Source organism: Phyllobates terribilis, unplaced genomic scaffold (genome assembly GCF_046119375.1).
Source record: "Phyllobates terribilis strain yellow unplaced genomic scaffold, ASM4611937v1 Scaffold_5__5_contigs__length_657084704, whole genome shotgun sequence".
Lineage (NCBI taxonomy): Eukaryota > Metazoa > Chordata > Amphibia > Anura > Dendrobatidae > Phyllobates > Phyllobates terribilis.
The window spans coordinates 238,730,942-238,743,661 of NW_027362765.1; the positions used below are offsets into that span (position 1 = coordinate 238,730,942).

The 12,720-nt window shown below is 41.5% G+C and overlaps 1 protein-coding gene across 2 annotated transcripts in view; it reads right to left on the reverse strand.

Moving 5' to 3' along the window:
* The window catches only part of EVPL (envoplakin), a 52,923-nt gene that overhangs the window by 3,954 nt on the left and 36,249 nt on the right, over positions 1-12,720 (reverse strand). For both annotated transcript variants that reach the window (XM_073683921.1, XM_073683920.1), the window contains 4 exons: positions 11,387-11,537; positions 5,109-5,192; positions 1,287-1,397; positions 1,117-1,209 (listed from right to left, as the gene is read on the reverse strand). In XM_073683921.1, the coding sequence (XP_073540022.1) occupies positions 1,117-1,209; positions 1,287-1,397; positions 5,109-5,192; positions 11,387-11,537 (439 nt within the window). The remainder of the gene's footprint in view (positions 1-1,116; positions 1,210-1,286; positions 1,398-5,108; positions 5,193-11,386; positions 11,538-12,720) is intronic.

Below are 12,720 nucleotides of genomic sequence, written 5' to 3' on the forward strand. Positions count from 1 at the left end.
ATATAGTGAACATGGTAAATAAAAAAAAAAAACAAAACAATTGTGACATTGCACTTTTTTAGCAATTTCACCGCACTTTCAAATTTTTTCCTGTTTTCCAGTACACTATATTTTAAAGTGAAATGGTGTCATTCAAAAATACAACTTGTCCCACAAAAAAACAAGCCCTCATATGGCTATATTGATGGAACACTAAAAAAAGTTATGGCTCTTGGAAGAAGGGGAAGAAAAAAATGGAAAATGGCCCCAGAGGTGGAGGTATTAAAAAAACAAAGTAACTCCCTTGTATTATTTTAAGACAAAATAAACATAATTTATGGAATGAAGAAGCACCACTGTCCTGGGTGTTATTTCCTCCAGTCTAAGACTGGCTCCTCGACTGGATATTTCTGCACATTAATCACCTTATTTCCAACTACCAAAAGTGATTCCGGTGGAGATCAAGTACCCATTACATGCCAATACAGTTGTTTGACTTATCACAGGTGTAAGTCTCTACCACTGTTTTAAACCTACACCCCATCTTCCATACAGTATCGTGTTATTGGCGTGTCTTTTATTTTCCAAAAAGTTGGAACATTGTGTAAAATGCAAAGGGCCTGAGATCACAAGCATCCAATCTTGACCATCGGATTTGTCCTTTGTACACAAGGATTTCTCCAGAATCTCTGAATCTTTTGATATTCAATCACCTGTCTTCTGATCACAGAACTGCAGGATGTACACAGGGTACAGAGCCAGAACACCATACAGCTCAGTACACCGTGTGGTGGCCGTACTCCGATGCCGACGAGAGTCTAACCCTCACTAATCTGATATTGATTACCTTAGTCCTGTACAGTATTTATTTTATGAAGATCTCAGAATTTCCAAGGAGTAAAAATTACTAGGTTCTACTCCTCTAAACTAAATCAAAATGCATTGAAAATTGTATGCAGTCATCAAAGTGCTTACATTTTGGGGTCCCACAATGGACTAATTTGGAGAACAGTCATATTGTTTTATGGTTGGCTATGTAAATTAATGTAAATTAATAGTATTTCTACTATTCCACCACTAAAGGGATGGAGAAAGAAATGGAAAACCTAAAAACAAGAGCTGTGAATTTTCCATTACCTTATCTAGAACCCTCTTGGCAAATTCCATTTGATTTAGTTGCTGCTTGCTCTCCACTGTTGCCTCTGTATACCGTTTTACCAAATCTTTTTCCTGGAAAGAAAAATCAGATGCTAAGGTTGCACACTAATTTATTCCTCCTTCATGTGAATTTGGAAAGAAAGACCAACCTTGTTTTCAATGTTCTCCTGAAGGGAGGTATTGCTGGATGTTCTACGAGGAGCGGAGGCAATGGAGGGATCCAGGGTAGAACGATATCGATCAGCCTGAGCCTCATAGTCCTATAAGAAATTAACATGGTTTTAGGCATTTCAGTTGTGTGTATACTGTAAATCTATATTAGCTGAGATGTGGTAGGTTTCAAAGAAACACTGCAGCTTTTCTTTTTTTTTTTTTTAGAATTCATGACCCATTTTTAGGGATATGTTTTTGTTGGGTGAGACTATGTCCACCATTAACCCCACAAATCATCAAAATGAAAGGGCCCCTTATTGTGGGTCTAGAAGTGAGTACATAGTACTTGGCACTGCAGTTCAGCCATGCTTGATCCACACCTAAGATTGTACACTGGTGTGCATGGATAAACTGTAATGGCCCTCCATTCGGCTAATAGGTGGAGGTCTAAAGGGTATTCAAGTGCTCCATTTGATTTGATTTAAGAGGGCAAAAGGCCATAAGACTCAGAAAGAAAAAGCTGTTTATATCACTCTCAACTTGGGATTCTCTAGCAAATATTAGATTTTGGTGTTTATTTTTGTTAGTTTTTAGATGAAGTAGTTGCTAGAAGTGCACACACCGCAGGTTCCCTTTAGGCATTGTTCAAAAAGTTATGTGCACAGCAACCATTTAATTTCATCAGGTTACACCTCATATTCTGGCAAAAAAGCAGATGAGGCTTTCAGATGCATAGTCTCAATAACCTTAAAGGGAATCTGTCAGCAGGTTTTTGCTACCTCACCTGAGAGCAGCATGATGTAGGCAAAGAGAAGCTTCATCCAACGATGTATCACTTAGAGTACTGAGTGCAGCTGTTCTGACACAATCAGATTTTTTAGATTTTGCAATGAAGCAGAGGTGAGAAAGCTAGCCCCACCCACACCAGGCTCTGTATGTACAGTCATGGCCAAAAGTATTGAGAATGAGACAAATACAAATTTTTCCAAAGTTTACTGCTTCATTTTTTGTAATGGAAATTTGCATATACTCCTGAATGTCAAAGAGTGATCAGCTTAACAGCAATTACTGTACTTGCAAAGTCAATATTTGCCCAGAAAATGAACTTTAACCCCCAAAACACATTTCAACATCATTGCAGTCCTGCCTTAAAAGGAGCAGCTAACATCGTTTTAGTGATTGATCCATTAACACAGGTGTGGGTGTTGATGAGGACAGGGCTGGCGATCAATCAGTCATGATTAAGTAAGAATGACATCACTGGACACTTTAAAAGGAGGCTGGTTCTTGGTATCATTGTTTCTCTTCAGTTAACCATGGTTATCTCTAAAGAAACACGTGCAGCCATCATTGCACTGCACAAAAATGGCCTAACAGGGAAGAGTATCGCAGCTACAAAGATTGCACCTCAGTCAACAATCTATCACATCATCAAGAACTTCAAGGAGAGAGCTTCCATTGTTGTCAAAAAGGCTCCAGGGCGCCCAAGAAAGACCAGCAAGCGCCAGGACCGTATCTTAAAACTGTTTCAGCTGCGGGATCGGACTACTAGCAGTGCCGAGCTTGGTCAGGAATGGCAGCAGGCTGGTGTGAGTGCTTCTGCACGCACTGTGAGGCGGAGACTCTTTGAGCAAGGGCTGGTTTCAAGGAGGGCAGCAAAGAAGCCACTTCTCTCCAGAAAAAACATCAGGGACCGACTGATATTCTGCAAAAGGTACAGGGAGTGGACTGCTGAGGACTGGGGCAAAGTCATTTTCTCTGATGAATCCCCTTTTCGATTGTTTGGGACATCTGGAAAACAGCTTATTCGGAGAAGAAGAGGTGAGCGCTACCACTAGTCTTGTCTCATGCCAACTGTAAAGCATCCTGAAACCATTCATGTGTGGGGTTGCTTCTCAGCCAAGGGAATCGGCTCACTCACAGTCTTGCCTAAAAACACAGCCATGAATAAAGAATGGTACCAGAATGTCCTCCAAGATCAACTTCTCCCAACCGTCCAAGAGCAGTTTGGCGCCCAACAATGCCTTTTCCAGCATGATGGAGCACCTTGCCATAAAGCAAAGGTGATAACTAAATGGCTCATGGAACAAAACATAGAGATTTTGGGTCCATGGCCTGGAAACTCCCCAGATCTTAATCCCATTGAGAACTTGTGGTCAATCATCAAGAGACGGGTGGACAAACAAAAACCAACAAATTCTGGCAAAATGCAAGCATTGATTATGCAAGAATGGACTGCTATCAGTCAGGATTTGGTCCAAAAGTTGATTGAGAGCATGCCAGGGAGAATTACAGAGGTCTTGAAGAAGAAGGGGCAACACTGCAAATATTGACTTGCTGCATTAACTCATTCTAACTGTCAATATAACCTATTGGTACTCATAATATGATTGCAATTATATTTCTGTATGTGATATAAACATCAGACAAACACTAATAAAAACCAGAGGCCAGCAGATCATGTGAAAATATAATTTTGGTGTCATTCTCAAAACTTTTGGCCATGACTGTACATTGTCTATAGACAGTGAGGTGCCTATCACAGGAGGGGGTGTGTTGGACCACCAGGCATGTGCTGCTGTGTCCCAGCAATGATGAGCTCCAGGTGCTAAAAGTCATTACAAGTAAACAAAACCACATAACAGAGGCATTGCTGAAATCTGTGTTTTATCCCCTACAGCATGCTGTCTTCAGATAATAGCAAAAACCTGCTGACAGATTCCCTTTAAGTGAGGAAGTGTGCCCAGTCCTTGCTTCCTAATATATTGAAGCCTTTTTTAAGTACACTCTGTCACTGGCATTGTGTCTAATCTAGAACAACCTAAAGGTGATCAGTGTTCCAATTCAATGTCCAGTGATCAGAACTCCATGTTTTATTTCATCCCAAGGGGAACTTTGTGGTCTTTTATTCCTTAACAGCAGGGGTGCACAACTTGATGCCTGGAGGCCACATGCGGCCTGCGATGCCATTCTGTGCGGTCCCCAACGATATGGACAGAAAAATGTTTGTCAGACATGTCAACTACATGTGAGCAGCCACACACAGAAGAGTAGTGACAGCAGCTGAGGAACAGGGACTGGCAAGTACTAATGATGCACTGTGAAGACCTATATGGATCAATGGCGACTTCTACATCTGGAGATTTGGGTCTCTCAACCTGTTTGGCGCTCCAAAAAGTAGCATGTGAATTAGACAGGGGCCTTCCGTGTCTGGGGCTCGCTCCACTGTAGTCTATGGGAGTTCTGATTCAGGCAGTAAGCCAAAATCTCATGATCTATTGTAGAGAGCCATGCATACGCATGATCTCTTTTGGGCCTATTCACACAGTTTTTATAAGGATTGAGAAGCGGATCTTACTGCACGTCCACATAAAAATGCTTCAAATACTCTGAATAAGCTTCATATTAGTTTTACTCTGAAATGTTCAAAATAACGTGAAAAAAAAAAATCAGTACTGTGTGCACTAAAGGAGCTCTTCCCATTAAAATCAGCTGGAAATTTATTCAAAGTATTTCATGTGGATTCAGGAGCAGAATCTATTTCTAAATCCGTGTCAAAAAACTCAGTGTGAACATACCATTAGATTGCTGATTTGGAGGGAAGACTCCTGTAAGTAGAATTTGTAACTAGCATACTTTTATGATATATACTTTCGATGTCACAGAAGGTAATACCCCTTTAATTTTTAGTGCAGCCCCCAAATTGATTCAGTATGACAATGTGGCCCTTGGACCAAAAAAAGATTGTGCCCCTTTGCTTTACAGTTTGGTGTCTTGTGTCGTAGAGTTCATTTAGCAACAAGCAGGATGAAACTTACATTAAGAGAATTTGACAAGTCTTTGGAGAGCTTCACCATATTCTTCTTCTCTGGTTCCTTCCTCTGGATCTCCTCTATCAGCCTCTGCAATGATAGAATGATATATACAATGATATATAATACATTATATGTCTAATGTGTTGCCACCAGTTTAAAACTATACTGTAGAAATCTATGAAACTGCTTTGGTACCCGTAGAGAGGAAATGTGAGGAGCCTTTCTGCCTAGTTTCCTCCATTGTTCCTTACTACCCTGTATGTAATCGCAGACAATTCCTTCCTTTGATTTTGGATGTTCTTTCTTTGTTAGCTATTATGCAGTTTATTTATTTTGCCAGTGAAAATAATTTAATACCTTCAAATCAGTAATGATACATTTGAAAGCTTATTATTTACTAAAGAACTCATCTGATTAGTTGTAGACAGGGGCGGGCTGGGCCGGGTGGCAGAGGGGCAATTGCCCCCCAGGCAGGTCCACCATGCGGGGCCCATTATACTGTACAGAGGACCATGTGGGCCCACTATACTGTACGGAGGACCATGTGGGGCCATATAGCCATATATACAGTATGGAGGACTATGTGGGGCCATGTATACAGTACGGAGCACCATGTGGGGCCATACAGTGCTGGCCAAAAGTATTGGCACCCCTGCAATTCTGTCAGATAATACTCAGTTTCCTCCTGAAAATGATTGCAATCACAAATTCCTTGGTATTATTCTCTTCATTTAATTTGTCTTCAATGAAAAAAACACAAAAAGAATTGTCCTAAAGCCAAATTGGATATAATTCCACACCAAACCTAAAAAGGGGAGTGGACAAAAGTATTGGCACCCTTTGAAAAATCATGTGATGCTTCTCTAATTCGTGTAATTAACAGCACCTGTAACTTACCTGTGGCACCTAACAGGTGCTGGCAATAACTAAATCACACTTGCAGCCAGTTAACATGGATTAAAGTTGACTCAACCTCTGTCCTGTGTCCTTGTGTGTACCACATTGAGCATGGAGAATAGAAAGAAGACCAAAGAACTGTCTGAGGACTTGAGAAACCAAATTGTGAGGAAGCATGAGCAATCTCAAGGCTACAAGTCCATCTCCAAAGACCTGAATGTTCCTGTGTCTTCCGTGCGCAGTGTCATCAAGAAGTGTAAAGCCCATGGCACTGTGGCTAACCTCCCTAGATGTGGACGGAAAAGAAAAATTGACGAGAGATTTCAACGCAAGATTGTGCGGATGGTGGATAAAGAACCTCGACTAACATCTAAACAAGTTCAAGCTGCCCTGCAGTCCGAGGGTACAACAGTGTCAACCTTTTACTATCCGTTGGCGTCTGAATGAAAAAGGACTGTATGGTAGGATACCCAGGAAGACCCCACTTCTTACCCCGAAACATCAAAAAGCCAGGCTGGAGTTTGCCAAAACTTACCTGAGAAAGCCTAAAACATTTTGGAAGAATGTTCTCTGGTCAGATGAGACAAAAGTAGAGCTTTTTGGGAAAAAGCATCAACATAGAGTGTACAGGAAAAAAAAAGAGGCATTCAAAGAAAAGAACACGGTCCCTACAGTCAAACATGGCGGAGGCTCCCTGATGTTTTGGGGTTGCTTTGCTGCATCTGGCACTGGACTGCTTGACCGTGTGCATGGCATTATGAAGTCTGAAGACTATCAACAAATTTTGCAGCATAATGTAGGGCCCAGTGTGAGAAAGCTGGGTCTCCCTCAGAGGTCATGGGTCTTCCAGCAGGACAATGACCCAAAACACACTTCCAAAAGCACTATAAAATGGTTTGAGAGAAAGCACTGGAGACTTCTAAGGTGGCCAGCAATGAGTCCAGACCTGAATCCCATAGAACACCTGTGGAGAGATCTCAAAATGGCAGTTTGGAGAAGGCACCCTTCAAATATCAGGGACCTGGAGCAGTTTGCCAAAGAAGAATGGTCTACAATTCCAGCAGAGCATTGTAAGAAACTCATTGATGGTTACCGGAAGCGGTTGTTCGCAGTTATTTTGGATAAAGGTTGTGCAACCACGTATTAGGCTGAGGGTGCCAATACTTTTGTCCGACCCTTTTTTGGAGTTTTGTGTGAAATGATCAATGATTTGATTTTTGCTTCATTCTCTTTTGTGTTTTTTCCTTGCAAGCAAATTAAATGAAGATAATACCAAAGAATTTGTGATTGCAATCATTTTCAGGAAGAAGCTGAGCATTATCTGACAGATTTGCAGGGGTGCCAATACTTTTGGCCAGCACTGTATATACAGTACGGAACACTATGCAAGGCCATATATACAGCATGGAACACTATGTGGGCCATACATACAGTATGGAGCATTATGCGGGGCCATATATACAGCACGGAGAACTATGCGAGGCCATATATACAGCACGGAGCACTATGAGGGGCCATATATACAGCATGGAGCACTATGCGGGGCCAATATATACAGTGTGGAGCACTATGCAGGGCCCTATATACAGTACGGAGCACTATGCGGAGCCATGTATACAGTACGGATCACTATGCGGGGCCCATTATTCTGTATGGAGGACTATGCGGGGCCATTATTCTGTATGGAGGACTATGTGGGGCCATTACACTATATGGAGGACTATGTGGGACCATTATTCTGTATGTAGGACTATGTGGGGCTCATTATACTGTACGGTTATACTGTACGGAGGACTATGTGGGGCCCATTATACTGTATGGAGGACTATGTGGGGCCTATTATACTGTATGGCTGTATGGATGACTATGTGGGGCCATTATTCTGTATGGAGGACTATGTGGGGCCCTGTATACTGTATAGAGGACTATGTGGGGCCATTATACTGTATGGAGGACTATGTGGGGCCATTACACTATATGGAGGACTATGTGGGACCATTATTCTGTATGTAGGACTATGTGGGGCTCATTATACTGTATGGAGGACTATGTGGGGCCCATTATACTGTATGGAGGACTATGTGGGGCCCATTATACTGTATGGAGGACTATGTAGGGCCCATTATACTGTATGGAGGACTATGTGGGGCCCATTATACTGTATGGAGGACTATGTGGGGCCTGTTATACTGTATGGCTGTATGGAGGACTATGTGGGGGCCATTATACTGTATGGAGGACTCTTTGTAGCCATTATACTGTATGGAGGACTCTTTGTGGCCATTATACTGTATGAGGGGCTGTGTGGGGATTACAGTTGGAGAATCAAACTGTGGTGGGGTCACCATTCTTTGTTGGGGGGATTGAGGGAGAGGGGTACAGTAGGGTCATCATACTGTGAGTGTGGAGGAAGTCACTGTGGGGGTATCATACTGTGTTTGGGGGCACTTTGTTTGCATCATACATTATTATCTGTTTCATTCAAGGATTTTTATCCTGTGTTAAATTACATATTTAAATTAGGCCATTGGGCCATATGATTTTTACTGCTTTTACATAACATATAATATTCCACTATAATTTTTAAATTAATCGTTATATTTGATAAAGAAAAACTTTCTCAATTGTAGACACTTTTTTAATAAATATCAAGATTGGTCCGCAACTTTGTCCAAGCTTTGAACTTTGGCCCTCTGTGTATTTGAATTTGACATCCCTGGCTTTAAAGGGACCCTGTCATGTCCTAGTTGCTATGTATGTACACTGCTCCCATTGCTTTGTTAGTGAAGCAATGTGCATCACTAACAAGCTTTTTTCATTAAAATCGGTGGTAATATAATGATTTTATAACATTATATACACTTTGCCCTAGCTGCTCGTATTCAGTCATAGAGGTGTGATTCTCTCATTCAGTCAGGGGCGGCGTCGCATTCACTCACTGCTGGTGCCGCCCACGTGTTTTAATATTGCTCCCGGCGAGCGCTGACACTGTGGGGCGCATGCGCATTTCTACATGTCCGGCCGCTGGTCCCGCGCGTGCGCAATGAGGCTGTGCCGCTGCTCATGGGCTACTGCTGTATGCTTTCCTCCTAGGCCAAAATTTGCCAGCCAGTCCCTGGTTGTAGACATTTTCACCTCTATTGGACTCCCGAGTCACTCAGGATAGTACGTAGGAAAAAGCCTGGTGCTACAGTGACACTACTCTGCCTACTTTGTTACATTAAGGCCATGTGCCATGTGCACACGTTGAGTATTTGGTGAGTTTTTTACCTCAGTATTTGTAAGCCAAAACCAGGAGTGGGTGATAAATACAGAAGTGGTGACGTGTTTCTATTGGTTTTGGCTTCCAAATACTGAGGTAAAAAACTCACTAAGTACTCAAGTTGTGCACGTGGCCTAAAGATGTCCACACACTTTAGAAGGCCATTTACCAAACTCTGTTGTGCATCTAATTCTCTTTATCTGTTATTTACTTTCATAATAGATGTGTGTATGATTTATTTTATAGTTTAGGTCTCATTTATGCATGGGAACATTGTCCCATGTTCGGAAGAAAGTAGACTTTTTTTCTACTGACTTAATATAACCCATTTAACAGTAGGAACTATTCTAGAGCTAAACCATATGCATAATCAATTGAATGTACAGTGGGTACGGAAAGTATTCAGACCCCTTTAAATTTTTCACTGTTTCATTGCAGCCATTTGGTAAATCCTAAAAAGTTCATTTTTTCCTCATTAATGTACACTCTGCACCCCATCTTGCCTGAATAAAACAGAAATGTAAACATTTTTGCAAATGTATTAAAAAAGCAAAATTGAAATATCACATGGTCATAAGTATTCAGACCCTTTGCTCAGTATTGAGTAGAAGCACCCTTTTGAGCTAGTACAGCCATGAGTCTTCTTGGGAATGATGCAACAAGTTTTTCACACCTGGATTTGGGGATCCTCTGCTATTCTTCCTTGCAGATCCTCTCCAGTTCCGTCAGGTTGGATGGTGAACGTCGGTGGACAGCCATTTTCAGGTCTCTCCAGAGATGCTCAATTGGATTTAGGTCAGGGCTCTGGCTGGGCCAGTCAAGAATGGTCACAGAGTTGTTCTGAAGCCACTCCTTTGTTATTTTAGCTGTGTGCTTAGGGTCATTGTCTTGTTGGAAGATGAACCTTCGGCCAAGTCTGAGGTCCAGAGCACTCTGGAAGAGGTTTTCATCCAGGATATCTCTGTACTTGGCTGCATTCATGTTTCCTTCAATTGTAACCAGTCATCCTGTCCCTGCAGCTGAAAAACACCCCCATAGCATGATGCTGCCACCACCATGTTTCACTGTTGGGATTGTATTGGGCAGGTGATGAGCAGTGCCGGGTTTTCTCCACACATATCGCTTAGAATTATCACCAAAAAGTTTTATCTTCGTCTCATCACACCAGAGAATCTTATTTCATATAGTCTGGGAGTCTTTCATGTGTTTTTGAGCAAAATATGTGGGCTTTCATATTTCTTGCACCAAGGATAGCCTTCCGTCGGGCCACTCTGCCATAAAGGCCCGACTTGTGGAGGGTTGCAGTGATAGTTGACTTTGTGGAACTTTCTCCCATCTCCCTACTGCATCTCTGGAGCTCAGCCACAGCGAACTTGCGGTTCTTCTTTACCTCTCTCACCAAGGCTCCTTTCCCACGATTGCTCAGTTTGGCTGGACAGCCAGGTCTAGGAAGACTTCTGGTGGTCCCATACTTCTTCCATTTAAGGATTATGGAAGCCACTGTACTCATAAGAACCTTGAGTAATGCAGAAATTCTTTTGCAACCTTGGCCAGATCTGTGCCTTGCCACAATTCTGTCTCTGAGCTCCTTGGGCAGTTTCTTTGAGCTCATGATTCTCATTTGGTCTGACATGCACTGTGAGCTGTGAGGTCTTATATAGACAGGTGTGTGCCTTTCCAAATCAAGTCCTATCAGTTTAATTAAACACCGCTGGACTCTAATGAAGGAGTAGAACCATCTCAAGGAGGATCACAAAGAAATGGACAGCATGTGACTTAAATATGAGTGTCTGAGCAAAGGGTGTGAATACTTATGACCATGTGATATTTCAGTTTTTCTTTTTTAATAAATTTGGAAAAAAATTCTACATTTCTGTTTTTTTTTCAGTCAAGATGGGGTGGCAGAGTGTACTTTAATGAGAAAAAAATGAACTTTTTAGAATTTACCAAATGGCTGCAATGAAACAAAGAGTGAAAAATTTAAAGGGGTCTGAAGACATTCTGTACCCACTGTATATACTATATGTGTGTGTGTGAATATATATAATATATTTGCACTTTTACTGTGTATGAAGTTTATCCTTGTGCCTTCCATATTTATTACATATGTCAATCCTCTTACCTTCTGGCTTTGGAGTTTGTAGTTGACTTGACTAGGAGAATCTGATGGTGTAATCTGGTTACGTGGAAGACCATTCAGCCAGGATTCCAGGTTGTCACTGGAGGATTTAAACTGCTGGTAAGGCAAATTGGTATCCCTGAGCATCTTCTCTCTAAAGGTAAGAACATCGAATTTAGTCGTCTTAGTCACTGAACGTTAAAAAAAAAAAAGTCAAATACAGAACAGTTCTCTCTGATAACAGAATTAACATTGAAAAATAATGGCTTCAAGAAGTAATTTTGACATTTCATAAAGAAGTTGGCAAAGGGAAAGAATTATCTGAAAATAATTTAAATGAGGTTTTTATGTAAATATTTTTTTTTCTTTAGTTTATATTTTTTTGAGGGAGAGATTGCTGGTTTGATCTCTATGAACTGCTTTCTACCTGCCAGCATTCTCTATGAGTGTTCTGATTAGTAGTCCCGACACCATGTCATGCACGTGTCACATCACGCTGAATCTACAAATCAGAAGAGTTGCCTGGGATTCCATTAGATAGGGGGCATCCTAGGATCCCATAGGACCATCCAGCGGCCATGGAATACTGATGTGGCTGCAGGATCAGGGCAAATTGATGCACTCATCTCTACACAGAATGATAATATTTACAATAGATCACAGCCCACCTCCCCCTCCCTGCGCAATAACCTCTGCACAGGTCATGGAGCATGCCTACGACACATCTGTATCACAAAGTCAATGAATAGCTCCAGTATATTGTTTCCTACTGTCCATGTGGCTACTCAGGTAGAATGGCTGCCCGCATAATAGTGTACAAAAAATAGAATAACTGAATCTAACATCAGAAAATAAAAGCCTTATTAAAAAGCAATTAGTAAAAAAAAAGCATATATCACTTTAAAAGCAAACCTAATGTTTATGACCAAATCAGAAGATAGTTGATAACTTTCTGGTCGCTGGTGGTCCCAAATATGAAACTGGGGATCCTAAATCACTTTTTAATTGGAACTGTGGTTGAGCATGTAGCTGCCGCTCAAGTCAAGGTCTGTGGTCTTCCAAAAAATGGCCAAGCGCTGTCCTCAGCTACCTCAACAGCCGCCTAAACAATAAAGTGGCAGTACTCATGCTTGACCCCTGTCTTTTTAAGGCGGGGGTTATATAAACCCCATTCTTGTGGTCAGTGGAGGTCTACTTGCTAACCAACTTGCAATCTTTAACCCCTTCAAAAGTTTTAAATGAGATCATTGCTTTTCATATGATGTCAGAGCCAAAATGCTTTATTCAGCCATGACATTCTTTCCATGACTATCGCAATTACTGCCTCTCTGTAGTAG